This window comes from Triturus cristatus, chromosome 7 (genome assembly GCF_964204655.1).
Source record: "Triturus cristatus chromosome 7, aTriCri1.1, whole genome shotgun sequence".
NCBI classification, from domain to species: Eukaryota; Metazoa; Chordata; class Amphibia; order Caudata; family Salamandridae; genus Triturus; species Triturus cristatus.
Window position 1 is genome coordinate 16,172,930 of NC_140590.1, and position 22,077 is coordinate 16,195,006.

General features: G+C 44.7%; 1 protein-coding gene across 1 annotated transcript in view; it reads right to left on the reverse strand.

Moving 5' to 3' along the window:
* Nucleotides 1-22,077, reverse strand: part of LOC146808695 (uncharacterized) — a 388,468-nt gene that overhangs the window by 67,937 nt on the left and 298,454 nt on the right. Inside the window, exon 4 of the mRNA XM_085614782.1 lies at nucleotides 15,939-16,289. Within this exon, the coding sequence (XP_085470908.1) occupies nucleotides 15,939-16,289 (351 nt within the window). The remainder of the gene's footprint in view (nucleotides 1-15,938; nucleotides 16,290-22,077) is intronic.

A 22,077-nucleotide genomic window follows, 5' to 3' on the forward strand; every position in this document is an offset into this window, starting at 1 on the left:
TAATGGAATGAGCAGAGCGAATCCCCTTGGAGCCAAAGTGAATGATAAAAATAAAAAGGAGGAATCAATGCGCCAGCACCAGTATCGGTGAGATGTGCACAGGGTCAGTCTTAAGCAAGCCAAATTAGAGCTGGAAAAAAAAGAAATCTCTCCAAAAGAAATAGCCCACCACTGAATTAATGTAACAGTTTTGTTACTAAGATGAGAGTAACAGATATAATAGCACAGCTCTGGCTAATACATATAAAACAAAAACCTTTGGTTGCCTGAGACCACAACAGGAAATGAATTTATAACAGCCAGCTAAATAAACTTTACCATGGACTGAAAATGCAAAGCTTAGATTTGTACATGACACAGTTCATCTTGATTTACAACGCCTTCCCTTGGCTGACTGAAAGCATTATAGAAACAGGAAGATACTGTAGTACACTGTTCATTATTGGCTCTGCATTAACAGTCACAAACGAGGGAGATTGTTGGGTGCGTCCAGAAAGGGGGAAGAAGATGCGCTGCCACTATTTCAGCAAACTTTTCCTCGTTTCTGAAGTCGTTTCAAGAGTGTACGTGTCATGACTGCGCTGTTGTTATTAATATGCACGTGAATTACCCTTAGTGAGTTGGTTGTGTAATGTAGGCGCCAGCATTAAAATCTTTCACTGAAAGGCTCAGGAATACAAAAATGTTTATCTTAATTGGGTCCTTCTACATGGAGACCGCTTAGCACAACCAACATCAGGGAAGAAATCATGGATGCAGCTTGTGAGGTGAGCGTCTGTGAGAAAAGCGCTCCGTGAGGGGAGCGTTTCCGATAAGACAGAAAAAACGAAATGGCGGCAGTGTAATACGAGTGCGATCAAAAACGCGCTTAAAAATGACAAAAGCCCTCACCCTGGACGATGGAAACAGGTGCAATTGATAGCGCTAGCATTCATAATGTCCCCCCAGCATTTGGAAGGTCCGGGAGCAATGAAATGACGCCTAGAGAAAACTCTGCTTCTCACGACGATCCGGAGCTCCGCACCAAAGCGGCCATCTTCCCTGGCTCCTAAGCCACGCCCCCGATCAGCACTATTTCTAAAATATGCAGAACACTTCACAGTCCACTTACACCAACCACAACTTACTATAACAACAGTATGAACATAGACCGCCACCACTACACTGACCACGCAAACTCGGGTAAATCCTTGCTAACAAGGACACAGGGGGCACAGTGGTAACGAAACTTGAGCCCCCTCCCCCTGTGGTAAATAATTTAATTACCGGGACTTAATTTGATACAGAAACATAATAAAAATAGCTCAGTAAATAAGAGGCAGAATCCGTGGTATTAGAGGTTCGGAATGGGCTTTATTCCAATGGACGATTCGAATCGGTTGCTCCAAGTTCCATCACCACGAAGGTTCAGGAAGTGAAGTACATACTTTATTGATAATTAATCACTTTTATACAATAGGCATTACAGTGAAGCAAATGCAAGAGGCGTAACAATTGATAGTGTAGACAAGAGATACATACGTAGCAAAAATAGGCGTAACTGGGTGTGACTAAAGAACGTCATCAGGTGTGATGTCATAATAGGGTGGTTCCATGAAAGAATTTCGCAATGTCAGCAGAAATACTTGGCAGAAATGCGTACGCAGCAACATGACGTGTGATTGACGTGCAACTAGGGGGTGAAGGGGACTTGACATTTAGCTCTACAGGTGGCGACAGAAGTCTGGAGGGTCAAGTCAACCTAATCCCAAATCATATCTAACATCCTATGTTTAAAGAACTATGTTATCCAAAAGAGAGGTCTCTTAGAGTAGAATCTTATTCTATACTGACTATACTGACTGTTAGTGCGTGTACAAGCGTCTAAGTGTCTACACTAGATGCGAGGGCAGAAGCCTTCCATAGTAATAGGGCTATGAATTACTTGCATAAAGACAGAGAAGCCGGGCCTTTGCTCGGTAGCTGGAAGAATGTTTACTTAAACTACTAGACAGGAATGCATTGGGCAGGGAGCGGAGCAGATAATTTCGAAGGTGAAATACAGTTTTTTGGCAGGCCACAGGCTGATGTCAGACTTCGTGAGCCGCGCAGGGAATGAGACAAAGTTCATGGTCACAGATGCAGGCTCAGACTGGAGCTTTCAGAGGCAGAAGGCAAGAAAAGCTTGATGACAGAATCAGGGCCTACTTGCCTGGACTGTAAAATGGCATAAGTGAACCATATAAAGCCGGTGGCCTTTCATACTTAGGAATGGAATATCCGGCCTATTCATGGCGGATCTGAAAGAGGACATGTTGACGGTGGACGCACATGTGTTTGCGTCTTCATAACTGGAACTGGAGGGAACATACATGTACTTGTGATTCATACATGAAACCGTTGGGGTCCAAGATAGGGGACATAACTGATCATAAAAATCCATATTTCCACATTCCCTCCTTGTCCCCTACTTGCCCGTCAAGAGATATCAATCTTCATCAATCCATTGATCTGTTCATATAGCATCATTTGTTCTTCTTTTTTCTTCTGGGATGAATGAAATCTTGGTGGTGGAATACACGATGTGGCACACAGACCACAGATCGCTGGTCCACATTGTAGACATAGACAGCAACTGAATAGTATGAGAAGGCCAATACCTAGGACAGATAGGACCTTCCATCCAAAGGTAGATAATACACTCCAAAACCAACCGGACCAAGTCCAGGTGCCTGGATCCTGGTGTATCTGGCTTACAATCTTATGAAGGCGAGTTATGGCTTTATATACAGATGGCGAATTTTCTGGTATGAAAATGCAACAACTTGATCCGATGACCCTACAAGCTCCGCCCCTATCGGCCAGGATGACGTCAAGGACAAGACGATTTTGAAGCACAACAATCCGCATAGCAGACTGCTCTTCTGTTAAATTGCCTAAGGCGGAAATAGTTTCGTTCACTACTGCTTCAAGGGTTCTAGTTAATCTACGTATCAGCTTACTATTAGTAACGGTACCTATATAGGGAAAGAGACCTTTATTGAAATCTGTGTATTTTTCCCATGCTGTTTCAGTGTAATCGACTATTGGGAGATCTCTCCTTACTCTATTATATACTAAATGAGTATTTCTGTGATAATCAGGAGGAGCTAGGAAAACAGGTGGCAAAAGAAATCCAATGTAGCAGGTACCATCCCAGTCTAGAGGCAAACGTACATATGCCGTCTGACCACATATGAAATAGGAATGGCGGGAAGCTCTAAATGTAGACTTGCCTTGATCACTAAATTCTACGACAGTGGTGCATCTACTATGGCCCATATGTATGGAACCATTCTTTCTTACACATAATTCACCTTTTACTGGAAATATTGACATAGCGGGCAAAATTGGAGTAGCTTCGGATTCGACATTTAGGATCATAAGATTAAGCGTAAAATTACCTAATCCATACACTTCATTTTCTAGATCAGTTCCTGTTCTCCTGGGAAGTCCCTCCTTGTTAGGGTAGCAGACTTTAAGTAAAACTAAGTTCAAATTTCCCCATACCCAGTTATCTTGATAAACTGCAGAATTCGAATCTAGGGAATTAATTAAACTAAACCATGCTCCACAGGAGCCGTTGTGTGTGAACGGGTATGGAAAGAGAGGTAGAATTCCTTTATAATTCTGATAGGGAGGGAGTCTGCCACATATCCAACAATTTGTAGCATTGCTAACCTGATGGGAATGATGTAACATACTAATAAACGTGTTATTGCGCAGCGCAAATCTATAAGACAACTCAAGCGGAGGTAATTCACTAAAAGAATGTTCAGCAGTAATATTATAAACATGTCTAGAAATAGGATAATATATGTGCAACAATATACTTGCAGTAATTATTAAAAGACTTAAGAAGAACAAAATTAATAACGTCACTGTGCAACGACTACGCAGTGATTTACAGTACGCATGTCGTTTCAACATTTTTCGGGGTTGTTCTCTATTCAGGTCTAAGGGATACATGTCAGAGACAATTCAACCGCTTCACCTTGGAGAGGACTTAAACAATCAAATTGCTTGACTGATTAGATCTGAGTTTTAGTTTATATTGTTCGTGATTACTCGTTTCAACCAAAGGAAGTTTTGAGTCAATGGGTGAAGACACACGAGGTGTGGTATTTACATCCGATGGTAGTCCATGAAATTTCTTGATATGACTTGAATGTATCCAGCCTTTTCTGCCTTCGATCTTCACGGCTGTCCTTGTGGTGAGCAAGACCAGTTGCGGCGACCTCCACCTAGGATCCAGCTGAGTCTTCCGATCGAAGTTCCTCACTAAGACCAGGTCCCCCGGGACTACGTCATGGGGTTTCACCTCAGTGTTGTCAGGAAAAGCTGCAGCTACCTGTGAACGACAAGATTGTAGTGCAGACATCAAGGAAGCCAAGTAATCTGTCAGCATATTACAGTCAATATCAGTTATTTTGCGTGGTATGGGCGTCCCCCACATATTTGGTGGTCTGCCAAAGATCACCTCATACGGGGATAGCCCTGTTCGAGAGTGTGCTACCATTCTCATGTAAAAGAGTGCAACTGGTAACGCTACTACCCAGTCGACACCTTTCTCTCTGCATATTTTGGACAATCTGATTTTCAGGATCTGATTATGTCTTTCTACGAGACCTGCTGCCTCGGGGTGTCGGACACAGTGGAATTTCCACTGATAGCCTAACAAAAGTGAAACGTGTTTCATTAGTTCGGATGAGAACGGCTGGCCGTTATCTGAGTAGACAACACGTGGTAAACCGTATCGTGGGAAGAATTCGCGAACCAACTGTTTGGCAGTAGTCGGGGCAGTGTAATCTGAAACCGGGTATGCCTCTGTCCAACGGGAAAGAGCACAGACAACTACGAGAACATATTTGAATCCTCGACATCGTTCCATCTGGATATAATCCATCTGGAGGACTTCAAAAGGGTGATCAGGAGGCTGAAATCCACCCTGTTCTACGGGAACGCTTTTTCCTGGGTTGAACTGACAACAGATCATACAGGTACGAACTTTTTGTTTAGCTGCTGCTCGTAAATGTTTATTGAACCAAATGTGTTGAATGCTGTCTAGCATAGCTTTTTCTCCTAGATGCGCTGGACTATGTATAGTGTTAATTATAACTTGGACCATAGAATCAGGAAGGAACCACACAGATTTTTCCTTCGTCATCCATCCTTGATCCGTTTGGATCCCTCCTAATTCAGTCCATTTCCTTATTTCATCTGGTGTAGCATGTGTCTGTATGTCAATTACGTCAAGAGTAGGATCTTTAATCGTCATACAATGTGTTGGCGTCAGGACTATTGTCTTTGTCATGTCGGATGTTTGAGTTTGAGCAGTCTGTTTAGCTGTTCTGTCAGCTAGATCATTGCCTTGGGAAATGATATCAGTAACTTTCGTATGAGCTTTACATTTCATAATTGATATTGCAGTGGGTAGATGTATTGCCTCTAATAAGGCATGGATGAGGGGTCCGTGCTGAATGTGGGCACCGTGAGAAGTTAAATAACCTCTCTCTCGCCACAGCACGCCGAAGTCATGTACAACTCCGAATGCATAACGTGAATCAGTGTATATGTTGACTTTTTTATTTGTGGCTTGAATACAGGCTTGTGTCAGAGCGATGAGCTCTGCGGCTTGAGCTGACAAGGTATTTATGCAATTTGTTTCAATGATTTCAGTATCTGTTGTGACTGCGTAAGCGGCCACTAACTCTCCTGTACTTGTTCTCATACATGAACCATCTACATACAACGTCAGGTCTGGGTCTGACAATGGGACATCTGTCAAGTCTTGTCTGGGTTTCGTCGTGATTGTAATAACTTCAATACAGTCATTAGCTAGTGGGTCTGTTCCGATTACAGGTAAAAGTGTGGCAGGATTCAATGTGTTACAACGTCTGATTTCTATATGTGGCTGAAACAATGTTAATTCATACCCTGTAAGTCGCGCTATAGTTAAGTGTTGTGTTTGCGTTCGATTCACGAGAACCTCTACTGCATGTGGTACTTGAACTGTCAATGGATGTCCTAACACTATGGCATCGCTTTGTCTGATTGCTAAAGCTGTTGCTGCCACTGATTTTAGGCATGCAGGCAAAGCCTGAGCTACGGGATCTAATGTACTAGAAAAATAAGCACATGGTTTGTGTGATCCTGCTTGTTCCTGTGTGAGTACTGACAAGGCAGTACCTTCGCGCTCTGTAACAAAGAGTGTAAACTGTTTATTGTAACATGGTGTTGCTAAAACAGGTGCTTGGCATAAGGCTTTCTTTAGGCTTTCAAAAGCTTGTGTATGTTCCTGAGTCCAAGGGAGAACAGTCGATGTGGCTGCCTCCTGTGTTGTCAATTGAATGAGTGGTTTTGCTAGAAATGCATACTGAGGGATCCACTGCCTACAATATGAAGTGAGGCCTATGAAAGCCCGCACCTCCTTTTGTGTCTTGGGTATTGGCATGTTAGCTATTAACTGAATGCGGTCGGGTGTAAGCTGCGTTCCCTCCTTGGACAGCGAGTGTCCAAGATAAACAACTCGCTGGACACAGAATTGCAGCTTAGAAGGGGACACCTTGTGCCCCTTTTCGGCTAGAAATTGTAAAACTGTCAGTGATGCTTTCTCACATTCGGGTTCGCTTCTAGCGGTGATCAGCAGATCATCGACATATTGAAGCAAGGCAGTGTTAACTGGCATGTGGATACTGTCGAGTTCTCGTTTCAGTGCTTGGCTATAGATGCTGGGGCTTTCTGTAAATCCTTGAGGTGCGCGTGAGAATTTAAAGCTACGTCCATTTAAACTAAATCCGAACAAGTATTGGCTTTCCGGATCTATTGGGACGCTGAAAAAGGCATTCTTGAGATCAATTACAGTAAAGAATGTTGCTTCGGAATCAATAGCTGTCAGTAATGACGAGATATCTGGGACCACAGGGAATTGTGGCACAATGCACTTGTTTAATTCGCGCAGATCAATAACCAATCGATATACTGGCGGGGCCTTTGGATCTGTTCGTTTAAGAATCGGAATTATCGGTGAATTACATACATTGGAGTCTGTTTCCACAACCACTCCTTGGGCAATGAGCTCGTCAATGATTTGCAGTAAAGCCACTACAGCATCTGGTGGTAACTTGTATTGTCGCATTCGTGGTAGTACCACTCCTGCCTTTAGTGTAACTCGATATGGTGTAATATTCATGCAACCAACATCAGTAGGGCCTTGTGCCCATAGATGTGTAGGTAAAGTCTGCAGTCGGGGATCCATGTCTCTAGACACATAGTGACCTTTAAAATCACGTAAAAACAATCTTACTCCTTCCGGAGAACAACATATTATAGCTCCTAGAGCTTTCAGTGTTTTTATACCTAACAAGTTTTCTGGACATGATTTAGTAAGCAATAAATCTGTAGTTCGGGTCAAAGGTCCTATCGTAAGTGGAAGAGGCTGTGATACTTCATTAACAATAGGTTTTCCTGAAAAACCAAGGGAAATATTCTGTGAGCCTGAGAGGGGTGCCCCTGGAACTTCACTACGTTTTATGGTTGTTCGACTTGCCCCTGTATCGAGTAAAAATTTTCTATCTTGGCCTAATAATTCACTATGTACATAAGGTCCTTCTTGGTCTACAGGGACCTCGATAAGGGGTAAGTCAACTTCCCTCTCTAGGCTGGTTCATGCGTATCGTTGATAATCAGGATAGTCGTACTGTGCGGTCTGGTACAGCTGTCGTGTCGTGGTTTGTGTGGCAGCAACAGGCAGCGCTGGTGCAGCTGGCACAAACTGTATAGACTGTGGTGGAGCTGGCATGGACTGTGCATGCTGCGGGGCTCCTTGTTCATTCTGATCCTGTCTAAGTGGCCGTGGTCTTTCTTTTGTAATACCTGTGGCGATATTACGCTTCAGGACTGGGCAATCGTGTATATAATGACCTGGTTGTTTACAATAGTTGCATGTCCCTTTTACAGGTCCTGCTGAATCACCGGAATGTGTCGTACCCTTTTTATGTCCTTCAGCTGGAACTGTCTGGGAGACTAGCATTTTCATTTTCGTGTCTTTCATGCGTCTTTGTTCATGTTCTTGTTCCTCTCTAATTCTATTGTGATGATACTGTAACATTTGTAACATTTGTGATGGGGTGTTACCTTGCCAGGTACTCTCGAATTTTAATACTCTATTCTTCACTTGGGGTAAGGAATTTTCAACTAATTTTGTCACAAACAGATGTGGGTATGATTCGCTACTTGCTTTTATGCCACTATTTATACCAAAACATTTTTCAAATCGGGCATAGAAATCACTAGTGTCTTCATCTTGCTTTTGTTTACAGGCTGAAATTGTACCCCAGTCTTCCTTTTTCGTAGTTAATAAACGTGGCAGTACCTGTACTAGTAAACCTGGTAGTGCTTTAGTTTTATCCCCAAGCCCTGCTCCTGCAGTTCGGGCCTTTTCTTCTGCTTCTAATGCTGACCAGTCTATCTTTTGGTCTCCCACCTCCCACTCTTTTTCCTTGAGTTTTTCATAAATGCCAGCAGGCATCAATACCTTTAATATTGTCATAATGTCGGGATAGGTATACTCTCCCATGAGTAACATGTCTTTAATTTCTCGGTGGAAACCCGCTGGGTCTTTGTCATGACTGGGTACCACTTTCTTCATTTGTAACAATTCTATTTTCGATATGGGCGTATATACAAATACACGTTTAAACTCATTGTCCTCGCATTTATTGGGTGTACTTCTCGTAAGGGATTCTGTCTGTCCATGTAATACGTGGTTCTTTCCTTGATGGGCAGTGAGACATGTTCTGGGCATACAAAGAGAATGTACTGCTTTCTTGATTCTAGTATTTCTTTAATTAATTTAGTACCTGAACCTCTCCATCTATTTGTGAGTAATTCAGTCAATATATTAGGTAAGGGACCAGGATCTGAATGCTGACTCTGATATAGTATAAGGAGTTGTTGAATCATATAAATCCCAGCTAAACGCTGTTCATCTGGGGTGAGATTCAAAAATGTGTGTGCTACTGTATCATCACCATACTTTCCGGGACTGTCAACCCAATGAACGGCTGACCTGGCTAATTCTTGTTCATCCATAGAATCGAGAAAATGATAACCCCTTCGTTCTCGGAGTAATTTGTCAGCGGCTTGGAACGAATGCTCGGGGGACCTTATATTTATTATAGGTGTTTGGAAATTCCTGTTATTATCTGGACATATCGGACGTATCGGGTCAATAAAACATCTAGTACTATTACAAGATCTTCCTCTACCTACATAGGCTATGGTGTCTGACTGTCCTGTGGGCAGTCCTGATCCTTCCTCCTCGCTTTGTTCGAACTGGTCTACCGCTAATCTCTCTTCGCGTAGGCGTTCTATTTCTTTACGGATCTTTCGGCACATGGCTATTATACAATTCTGCTTATCATGTCTCCCTTCTGATATATTCTGGCTCCATCTGGTAAGAGTTTGCATTGCTTCCGGGTCTACCCCCGGTCGGTCTTGATTTCTGATCACACAATTTATGAGGAAACGTAACAGTTCCCCCTGTATCTCCACTTTCTGGTATTCCATAGCTCTGTTAATACATTCAGAATCTCGCCCTGTTTGGACAAAATGATATATATTATCTAGATGCACAGTCATTCCTGGTATCTTCCCTAAATACACCGCGGCTCGTCTGATACGTAATGATGCCATGATCATTTCGTCCTCTTTGCCGGGCACAGGGTCATATCTACAATCTATAAGAAGTTCCTTAAGCGTGCGGGCATTTATGAGTTTGGGGGTACGAGGATGTGCTGATTCTTGAAAGGTAAGTTTATTTACTCTGGGTGGCGTAGAAAAAATGTTGGTAGCACCTCCCGTAGCCCCATCTGGGGTATCGGGCGTGAAAGGATTCGTTGAACGCGATACAGCAACTATAGGTGTGGACACAGCTATAGAAGTAGCTGTAGGAACAGATGTAGAAACAGATGTGCTTGCCGGAACTTGTGTCAGGATTTGTTGCTGTAGAGATACAGATACTGGATCTTGGCGTTGAACCTCCCTGGCAGGCGATCTATGTGGGGCGGGATTAGCGTACTCGGGAGCTGCGTCATCTAAATATGAGGAAAGAAAAACATCTTCTGCGGTTCTAGGATGCCCCTTAGGATGTATTTTTATTGGAAACAATGGGGGTGGCAAGTCTTTTGGTATTTCCGGAGTAGCCTTAGGTAATCCCTCGGCCAGGAGGGGATACATACCATTCATAAGGGCATTTCTTTGTCTGTCTACTTGTTCTGATTTCACTCGTGTACCTTCTTCAATTAATAGATTTTCTCGGACTTTATTTGAATTCTCTTTATTTTTCTCTTCCTGTCGGAGTGCTTTTTCTGTACGTCTATGAGATTCTTTACGCCATAACTCAACGGCGTCTTTCTGTGACTGTCTGACTTTCCTTTTCCATAACTCTTCCTCTACTTTCATGATGCACTCTGCATCCCAGGTCCCAGCTGCGGGCCACCTCTGACTTTCTGGTAATTCCTTGGTGTAGTCTACCCATAAATCAAGAAATAATATAGCGTCTAAGCCATGTTTATGATACATGAAGTACCCTGGAGTGTCCCTAGGAGGAATAGGAACAGCTTCTTCGAGTACCCCTTTTCTTGTTGTGATCTGTCTTAATTTCGAAAAGAGCGGCATATTGAGAACTGATCTGATACTTGATCTTGAACAAACTTAATACAAATAAACAAAATAATGAACAGTCATTCATACCACAATATGCAGAACGTATTTAAAACATTTAACATTTAACATTTAACTGAGCAACAATGATGATGACGATCTAAGGAAAACTTAATCACTAAACATAATACTCGGCATTATCTGGATTATTCTGAATTTATATACTTGATATACTAGATATACTGCTAAACAGTACAGATACACTGCTGAAACAGTGCAGACCGGATTTGTGTACCCAAACCCGTCTTGACCGGCACAACCTATGTGCACGTCAGAACGCCTCCCCAGTAATGGTACTCACCGGGTAGCTCGGAACGGAAGGCCTCGGAACGGAACTGAACTGGACCGGACTGGACTCGACTCGAAAACTTCGGACACTTCGGACACCTGGCGGGCCTCTGTATACCTCGGATCTTGCTCTCTCAGCTAGGCTCTGGTCGGGATACTTCGCACTTCTCACCGCCTCGTCTGGGTGCTGATCGCAGCCTCAGTCGCCCCCGCTTGACCGGAGGGAGATACAGGAAATCCTGCTGGTACGCGTTGTTGTCCGTCCAGCTGTGGCAGGAGACCGGGCCTGCAACGCACCGCCGGCGCGTGAGATGAGAAAGTGTCCCTATTCGGGCGCCATTCATGTGGTAAATAATTTAATTACCGGGACTTAATTTGATACAGAAAGGAGGGATTTTCTAAAATGAGATCCTATTTACACATGACCTTGGTTTTGCCAACTGTTTATGTTCCCCTAGCGTGGATTTTGGGCATACCTTTATTGGTAGGGGTCTAGAATCAACAATAGATTTTATAGTAGGCCCTAATTGGTATGCTAATTATGTCTCAAATTATAAAATACATAAAAATGCGATAAGCCATCATTTGCCTTTAAGCATCAGTATTATACTCCCAACTATGTCAGAGCGACAACATATTAAACAAATAGTATGGACCCAGAATATATCACTCGGAAAGTTAAAATGATACACTTTGAGATGGTCTAGTTGTGACCCAGCTGAGTTAATTAAACAAATTATAACGAAGGCTTACAACCCAATTTTAACGTGCTTGGAGGAAACCACCTCATATGAATATATACTTATAGCATTTCCCCAAATAACATTAGTTATTCAAAATTTGCCTAGTGTGGAAAGTAAAGGTACATATATTCGTAACCAGGGATGGTTCGATACAAATTGTACCAAAGCATATACGAACTTAAAGGCGCCTTTACATAAAACAGTGAGAGATAAGGAGGAAATTAGAGAGTGCAGGAAGACATATAACCAGGCACAAAGATCACGAAGGAAGGAGTTAAAAGAGAATGCATGGGCTACTCTCCATGTAGCCTCTCTGAGTAAAGACAGTGCCTCTTTGTAGCTGGCAGTAAATGCGCCATGTTTAATAAGCCCAATAATCCGACGACAGAAGCCGCAATAGATGAGAAGAAATGGGTTGACTTTTTCTCAAGAGTTTATAATTCACAGGATGTCACTGTGAGGGACACAGATTGCTCAAGTCAGCAGGGGGGGGTCCCCAGGGTTTTTCATCTATTGATCTCCAATTTACACATGAGGAGGTCATTGGGGCGATAAATGCTAGTAAGAGTGGGAAGGCCCCCGGCCCAGACAGGGTGCCAATTGATTTGTTTAAATCGAACCTTTCACTCTGGACCCCGTTGATAACATGGGTTCTTGAAGCCTGTTGCATGAAAGGCTTTAGTAACACCTGGTCAGAGTCAATAATCGGACTGATTTAAAAAAAGAAGATCAGGAGAATCCTGTCTGCTACCGCCCGATATCTTTACTGGACTCTTTGATGAAGGTAGCAGGACGGATTCTTTTAGATCGGCTTCAAACTTGGGCAGAGAAAACTAATGTTTTAACGGACGTGCAATATAGCTTTATTTGGGGATTGGGAACTACGGAACAGGTTCTTAATCTTAGTATTTTAATGAGAAGTATACTCAGGCTAAAGTAGGGAAATTTTATCTGGCTTTCGTAGACCTTACATCCGCCTTCAACTGTGTTATACACAGTAAACTATGGAACATTCTGGCGGATTTAAAGGAAGACCCACTTTTGGTTCAGTCCCTACGACAGTTGTATAGTGGGGCAACTGCTAAGGTTTGATAGAGAATTAAAGGGGAATGCACTGCGTTGTTTAAAGTGGAGAGGGGGGTCAGACAGGGCTGCGTCCTGGCACCATTCTTGTTTACTCTTTACACAAACTCTTTGGAACAAGTGCTGGCGGACAAGGCGAGGGACCCACCGTATATTAATAAACGCCCAATAGTCTCCCTTCTCTATGCAGACAATGCAGTGCTGATGGCCCGTACCCAGTTGGGCCTACAAAATGCTCTTGCCTCTTATACTACTTTTATGAATGATTTGGGTCTAAAACTGAACGCTAAAAAAACATTTATAATGACCTGTGGTAAAGGGAGACAGAAATGGATGAGTTTACCACTTGGGGAAGCAGGGTTGAATCCAATAATATGCTCACATATTTAGGTATTTTAATTGATCATACTGGTTCTTGGAGTGAGGCCGTGAAAAATTGGAGTCTTCTGCTGGGGTTAATTTTGCTAGAAAGATGGGAAAAAATTCATCCTGAGATACTCCTTAATATTTACCAGGCAAAATGTGTGAGCATTGCCACCTTTGGGGAGGGTGTGTGGGGCTTTATGATTCATCTCCCATTCAGCTTGTTGAAAATGCTTTTTGAAGGTTTATTTTAGCTGTACCTGTTAGTACCCCTGTTTTTAATTGCCATAGCGAGCTGGGTATTCCACTCTGGCATATAATATGGACTTCCAATGGCTCAGTCTTGAATAAAGAAATAATTAAAGACGCAATGAAGCTAGACCATGCTACCAAGATCACTTGGCTGAAGTACATAAAACATATAGGTGTCGATTCCGATCCGTTAAAAAAAATTACCGTACGACTCGTATCCGTATTTTTTTACGTACGAATCGTACAAGTCCCGTACAAATGGCGAAGTATGATTCGTACGTGAAAAATACATACGAATCGCTTCGGGACAAGTCTAAGAGACGTCCCCAGACAGTTTTTCATACAAATCGTAAAACTGAAGTCCGAGCGCGCAAGTATGACCCGTACCGCCCGTCCGAAAACACAAGCACATGGAAAAGGCCCCGTACGGAGCGAACTTTGTACAACCCCCTACCCCGAGTACACTTGTGCCCGGGGTACGAGTCGTACGGCCCCTCCAGCCCCCCCTCCCGCGTACGTCCGCACCGTACCCCCCACCCCCGTATGTCCGGACCATACCCCAGGCATACCCCATTCCTCACGTATGTACGATCCGTACATACGTGAAGATTGGGGTACGCCTGGGGTACGGTGCAGACATACGCCGTTGGGGGGGTACGGTCCGTACATACAAGGGGTGGAGGGGTACAGTGCAGACATACGCGGGTGGGGGGGTACAGTCCGTACATACGGGGGTACGGTGAGGACATACGCATCGTACATACGCACTGTTGGCCTATGTACGGTGCGTACCCCAACAGCGCGTATGTACGCACCGTACATATGCAATGTTGGGGTACGCACCGTACATGAGGACACGTACGATGTGGGTGATGGCGTATACTTCGCGTAACGGGCCCCCTTTTCGTCATGCATCGCAGCGTACTTAGCTTTTAAGGCACTTTTTGGCTCCCGTAAGAATATAGCCGTGCGGAGTGCTGTAGGTACGAATCATACTTGCTGGTCCGTAAAACGCTGCCTGACTGCGTGTGGACATCGCGTACGCGCTGTCCAGGATCAGAATTGTATGTATTTTTTAGCCGTACGCTGTTTTTTACGATTCGTACGGAAATGGTAATTCTGTACGACTCGTACTTGCTGGTTTGTAAGGTGGAATTCCCGGGTACGAGTCGTACGGAGAAAACGCTCCGTACGGCCATTCGTACACGGGTTTTACAGGATCGGAATCGGCACCTTTGTGTACAACCTTGGCCATCCAGATTATTATAACTGTCCAGAGACAATGAATTCCATCTCTCGGAAGACATTTAAAATAATATGAATGAGTCATTTGGAGTCAATTACACTAGCTCTGCAACTAAATAAACCAATAGTAGCACAGCATCAATTGATTTTAACCACATGATATACAACCATATCTTTTATGTAATTTAAGTGGATATGAAAGATATGTTTTAACCCGTTTTAGATTTGGAATTTTTCATCGATTAATTAGTTACCCAGAAATGAATAACTAGTGTAGAGATTTATGTTGTTGTCCTTGCGATGATTTGTCACCACAATCGACAATGCATGCGGTTCTTTTTTGTAAGTTTTATATAAAGGAGAGATCAAGGTGGATTTTGCCTCTTTTAAGGTTGGGAGGATGGAGGCAATTTCGACCAGCCTTTCTGTATCTGCAAGTTTTAGAGAGTGATTACTGTATCTGGAACGTGGTGTGTTTTTAAAAAAGCATACTTAGAGTGAGGAAAAGTATTAACATTGTACCCACTTAGAAAGCTGAAATTAATTAAAATAAGTGAGGGAAGGCCTTGCCTGTAACATTTAACTTATAATATGATCAGTTTTCAATTTTATCTCTAGGACTATTTGCATTTCTTTTATGGATGAATCTGTAGAACATATGATATATTTGTATTTTGGAACTAATAATGTTGAACTGGCTTTTTAACTGTTTATGTCTGCTTTTGTGATTTTATTTGCTTGAAATCGAATAAAGCTTATTCTGATCTGAGCTGATTGCAGTAATCTATTTACAAAGCATCACGAGAGGCAATTCATACAATTTAATTAATTAAAAAGAATGAACGGAAGAAATACAATCCTTAAAATCAATCATCCGATAAAAACGCAATCTATATTACAAAGCACTTAATGCCAATACAATGTGCAGCTCCCTCCATAAAAATACATCAATACTTAGGTTGTGTGATAGAGAATTACACTGTTTGGGTTCAACTACAATAACTAATTGTGTTTCCTAATAGCCATTGAAAATTTAATATAGAAAAAAGTATTTATTAAACATGTTTATGTAACATCACATTAGCACACAGTGATTTATCCAAACTCTTAGTATAAAACTGTTACTTAGCTTTCTTTTACAATGGTATAACAAACACAGAAACAAATATAAATTACGGGAGAAGAAGAAAGTAAATGCCCCAGTCCGGTGTGGCCACTCACCGATGACTCGCAGCAGCATGGCGATTGTCCTCGGTAGTTTACCATACTGTACCGCATTCACCGTGTAGTTCCCGGTGTCGTTTATCCGCAGGTCTCGGATGCTCAGGGTCCCGTTGATGTATCCGGTCTCCCTGCCCGTGTACTGGGGGCCATTCAATTGTTCAGTACCAGGCAGTGAGGAACTGATGACCAGTTGAGTGTTAGTCACCCTTCTCCCTTTGTACCAGGCGTAAGACAGTAGATCCGTAGAGATCGGGGAATTGAGGATGGCCGTCTCTCCCAACGCAGCTGTGATCACCTCCGTCCCGGGCACCTGCCCCGCCGTCCCTGGGGTCCAGATGCAGAGCCAGGCTGGAAGGGGCGAGAGGAGAGGAAAACCTGAACCTGCAGGAGGGTAAGGAGCAGTTTGAAACTTCTAACTTTACTCATATGTCAGTAAACATTTCCTCTCAACTTCTGGGAATTTGTCACACTTGTTCAGGAATGTGGAACTGAAACAAGCAATAGCAAAGCCAATATGTCCGGTTAGTTTATAAGTTCTTGACATAGAAATATAAAAGTCAACATATCCATTATTGCACAATACCCATTTGCTACAGAGAGGTGCCCGCACTCTGGGTGGGGGTACGCGCCATACATACGGGGGGCTGGGGGAGGGACGGCGCATACATACCGAGGGCTGGGGGGGACGGCGCGTACCGGGCCCCCTATTCCGCTCGCATCGCGGCGTACTTCGCTTTTCCGGCACTTTTTGGGTGCCGTAAAAATATTGCCGTCCGGACTGCTGTCGGTACGAATCGTACTTGCTGGGACGTAAAAACATGCCTAACTCCGTCCGGACGTCACGTCCGCGGTGTCCCGGATCACATTCGTATGTATTTTGCTGTCGGTCGGTGTTTTTTCCGACTCGTACGGAAATGGTGTTTCCGTACGAATCGTACTTGCAAGTTTGTATGGTGTTTTTACCGGGTACGAGTCGGACGGAGAAAACGCTCCGACCGACGGTTCGTACCCGGTTTTTCCAGGATCGGAATCGGCCCCATAGTTGTTAAAAATATCAATTTTTTATTAATGTTATGTATTTTAGTATACATTTTATATGTGTGTGATATTTGTTTGTTGTATAAAAATTGTATGTATTTTTATTATTTGTGTTAAAATTTTAGTAGTTAATTAAAAAAAAATTATTGAATTTTGCATTTTAGTTCCCTAGCGGGTTGTGGGTTCATAAGGGAATAGGGTGGGAAGTAATTTTATTGTATACATTTTATTGATTATCTATGGTAGTTATTATTATATTTTTAATAGAATTTTGCGTTTTTAGTTCCGTAGGGGGTTGTGGGTTTATAGGGGATTAGGGTGGGAAGTAATTATAAATATATACATTTTATTTATTTTTTATAGTAGTTATTATTTTTTTTATTTGACATTTGCCTTTTTAGTTCCGTAGTGGGTTGTGGATTTATAGGGGAATGGGTGGGAAGTAATTTAATTATATATAATGTATTGAATCAGTTTCATTTATGAATCTTTGTTTAATTGTGATGTTATAGTGTTAAATGTGTAAATTAATGTATTAATAATTGTTTAACATTTATTTCTTAATTAATATAATTTAAATAATTAGTCATTAATTGTGGTAATTGTGTAATTAAGTTTAGGTGTATTTTGTGGTGTTTATAGGTGTAAATGGTGTAAAGGGTGGGAAGTAATTTATTTTGTATTGATGAATTATTATTTAGTTGTTAATTTATTTAAATTAATTAATTGGTAGTTAATGATGGTAATTGTGTAATTAATTTTAGGTGTGTGTTCTGGTGTTTAAAGGTGTAAATGGTGGGAAAGAGTAAGACAGTGACCTCCGGCCTGGGTCAACCCTCTCTCCGGCAACTCCGCAGTGAGGGTTCACGCCTGCAGCCTGATTCCTGGCTGCATCAGAGATGCTTCTGTCTCTGCCTGCCTGGTGCCCTTATTTTTAATTTTTCTGCCCTTATTTTAATCAGCACTGCCCCGTTCGGTGTCTCTTCATTACATTATCCTTTTTTAAATTTATAATTAATTTTATACACTGCCAGTTTTTCCTGCTGCTGCTGCCCCTGTGGCTCCTCCCTCCTGCACAGTCCCCACTCCCGCCTTCCAGCCTCTCGTCCCGCCCCCCTCCCATACTCACTGGAGTGAGAATAGTAATTTTTACCCTTCTGTTATCCAGCTCCTTCTGTACTGTGGCACTCACTGGAGTAGGAATAGTAATTTTTACCCCTCCGCTATCCAACACTTTCCCTACTGTTGCACTCACTGGAGTATGAATACTAATTTTTACCCCTCCGCTATCCAATACTTTCCCTACTGTTGCACTAGCTGGAGTGAATAGTAATTTTTACCCCTCCACTATCCAACATTTTCCCTACTGTTGCACTCACTGGCATGGGAATAGGAATTTTTTTTTTTTTTTTGGGGAAACCTTTATTACAGAGTTCAAGAGATATACAAGTATGGGCCTACAACCTTCAGGCCGGCTGCTAGTAGACAGTGAGACCAGGAAACACATTCATAAACACAAGCAGCAAGCAGTAAAAAGTCCCACAGATCAAAAATATAATTTGCGGCCACATTGCCCAAACATCCCAAATGGCGGTTTCATTTTAAATGAAAAACGAAAAACAAACCCACAAGGCGGCAAAAATCTAGGCAACAGTATGTGCTCCCCTCGGGAGGGCTCTACCAACCTACAAGAATAGGAGGGGGGGAAGGGCAGGGGCAGAAACAAAGTGGTCACGATAACACAGAATCAAGAGAATGTGCAGACTAGGGAGACAGGGCCGCCACCAAGTCGGGCGTCAGTGGTGGGGTACAGATCCCGCCGCGATAGGAGTTCCAGGGGCCCCACACCTTTACCCATTTCCCAGGCTTACCTCTCGCCACATACACAACCTTTTCTCGGAACATACACCAATCCATATTTTCCTTCCATACCGAAATCGTGGGTGACCACTGGGAGCCCCACAATTGTGCTATGTCACGCTTGGCCACCATATATCCCAATGTCACCCACCACGTTTGCGTCACCGTGTAATCAGTCGGCTCCCACACATTCAACAGACACCTCCTAGCCTCGGGGAACAGCGCAACATGCGTGACCGCTTGCAACACCGCATGCACACCACGCCAGAATCGAGTCACCTCCGGACATTCCCACAAAATGTGGAGGAAGGTCCCTAACATGCCACATCCACGCTTACACATCCCATCCACCGCATATCCCATACGCATCAGGCCCGGTCCCGTAACATAAACCCTGTGGAGTATTTTGAACTGGACGAAACGAAGGCGGGCCGGTATGGCCACCTCTTTCGGGGAGGCCACCGCAGATACCCAATCCTCGTCGTCCAGCTCCAATCCATCAGCGACCCATGCCTCACGGAGGGCGGCCAGCAGTCCCGAGCGATCGTTGATGAGCTTTTTATAGATCAATGAGATAGTGCCATCCGGTACATGCCCGTCTAGCACTCTATCTTCCAAAGGGGAGCACTCCGGGATGGACGCGACCTCCGGGAACACGGAAGACAACGCGTGGCGAACCTGTACATACCGGAAGTACTCCCTGTCATGCAACTGGTATTCCGCTTTCAGCACATCAAACGTTTTAAATCCCCCCTTCGTCCAAAGGTCGCCCACCCTGCTAATGCCAATCGTGTCCCACTTCTCGAAGCCTTTCGTCGTCCACAAGCAACCCAGTCGCTCAGAGGCATACAGTGGCGTCGCCCGGGTCAACCGATCTTTCCACCCCATCGCCGAGTTTGCCGCATGCCACACCCGTACCGCGACCCGTGTCGGACCCGTCAAACGTGCGTCGAGCGATCTAGAGTAGAGCGCACGATTGTAGTCGCCACCCGGCAACAACAATTTGTCCATTTCAAAAGCCGGATTAAGGGCGGGCCCATAAAGCCCGTGGTTTATCGCAGCCAGCTGGGAGGCCCAGTAATAACGTTTGATGTCGGGGAGGGCGACCCCCCCATCGTACCACAGGAGCGTCAGCTTCGCGAGGGCGATCCGTGGCCTCCCATCCCAAAACAGTTGGCGTTGCAGACCCTCCACCTCCCGAAAGTAACTAGCCGGAACGACATCCATCGTGTTTTGTAAGGCATATAAAAACCGTGGCAACGACATCATCTTAAACAGCGCCGCCCGGCCGAGCGGCGAGAGCGGCAAGCGCCTCCAACGCGCCACATCCGCCTTCAAACGTTGGAGGGGGGGGAGTAGGTTCTGTGTGTATCGGGCCGCAGAGTCCAGGGTAATAAAAATACCCAGATACTTAAATCCCTGTTGAGCAACCTGGATAGGACAACCCCGCGGGAGGATGGGAGCCTCCCCTGAGAGGACATATACACAGGACTTAGCCCAGTTGATGACTAGGCCTGAGTTCCGGCCAAAGGAATACAGCACATCCACTAACACAATCAACGATTCACGCGGGGAAGCAAGATACAAAAGAATATCGTCCGCGTAGAGAGAGACTCGATCCTCATACTCAGGAGTCCATCGGAGACCACGAATCGAAGGGTGCCACCGCAGCCACTCCGCCAGGGGCTCCAAGGCGAGCGCAAAGAGGAGAGGCGACAGCGGGCAACCCTGTCGCGTGCCCCTACCCAATTCAAAAGGAGCCGACACTCTACCATTCACCACCACCTGGGCTAGCGGTCCGGAATACAACAATTTCACCCAGCCAATGAATCCCGGGCCAAACCCAAACTTCTCCAGCGTCGCCCAGATATATGGCCACTCAAGCGTGTCGAATGCCATAGTGGCGTCCAGGGACGCCAAAATGGCTGGCTCACGTATGAACGGAACCCTCGAGAGCACCCCATGCAGACGCCACAGGTTAAGCGCGGTGTTGCGATGAGGGATAAAACCGGACTGGTCCTGATGGATCAGATCGCACACCACGCTGACCAGCCGATTAGCCAGCACCTTGGCCAGAATTTTCGGTTCCGCATTCAAAAGCGAAATGGGCCTGTAAGAAGTGACCCGATCTCGCAGCCTCCCCTCCTTGTGAATTACCACAATAGTGGCTAGACGCTGGTCCAGCGGGAGGGAACCCGCCACCCGGGCCGCGAGGAACATATCACGAAGATGCGGCGCCAATGTATCCGGCCGCAATTTGTACAATTCAATGGGAAGGCCATTAGGACCCATGGCCTTGCCAGAGGCGACTGAACGTATGGCCAGGGCGATCTCCTCAGACGTCGGAGTCGCGTCCATCAACGATTTATCCTCCTCCGAAAGGGAAGGCAACGCAATATCTTTAAGCAGGTCGCGGGAATCCTCTTCCGAGCGAGAAGATACCGGGGAATACACCCCGCGAAAATACTCTGCGAAGCAATCAACAATTTCACCCAGATCAGTAACATACACACCCTACACTCTCTCAACCAGCGGAACAACTCGACTCGCTCTCTCCTTTTTATCCAGCCACGCGATCAGTTTTCCAGCTTTATCACCCATATCATACAGTCGCCCCTGCTGCTCCCTACTCAGGCCCCTGGCCGCTTCGGTGACTAGGGCCTTGTAGTCCGCTTGTTTGATCCTGAGAGCATGCAGTTTGTTGTCCGTGACACCACAATCCAGGTCACCCTCCAACTCAGTTATCTCAGACTCGATACGGGTCACCTCCTCCCGCTCACACCTCTTGCAATGGGAAATGAGGGACAGGGCTTCCCCCCGGAGTACCGTTTTGAACGCCTCCCACAGAGAAACAGCAGACGACACTGATCCCACATTATCTCCAAAATATTGCTCAAGGGATTTAATCAAATCTGCGCGAATTGCGGGATTACGCAGGTACCAGGGGTTGATCGGGACCACCCTCCCCTCCATCCCCGGGACAATATCAAAGTGCAACAAGAGCGGGGAGTGGTCTGAAATACCCCGAGCAAGATGCCGCACCTCCCCGACCCTCCCCGCCTGTGCCGCTGGCATCAGAACATAATCAAGTCTCGAAAGACTACCATGAGCCCCGGAATGAAAGGTGTATTGTACCTGCGCAGGATGTTTTAGCCGCCAACAATCCACCAGACCCAGGGTATCTAAGAGGCCAGACAACCAAGTTTGGGCCCGGGGGAGATCCCTGGGTGGGTGACGA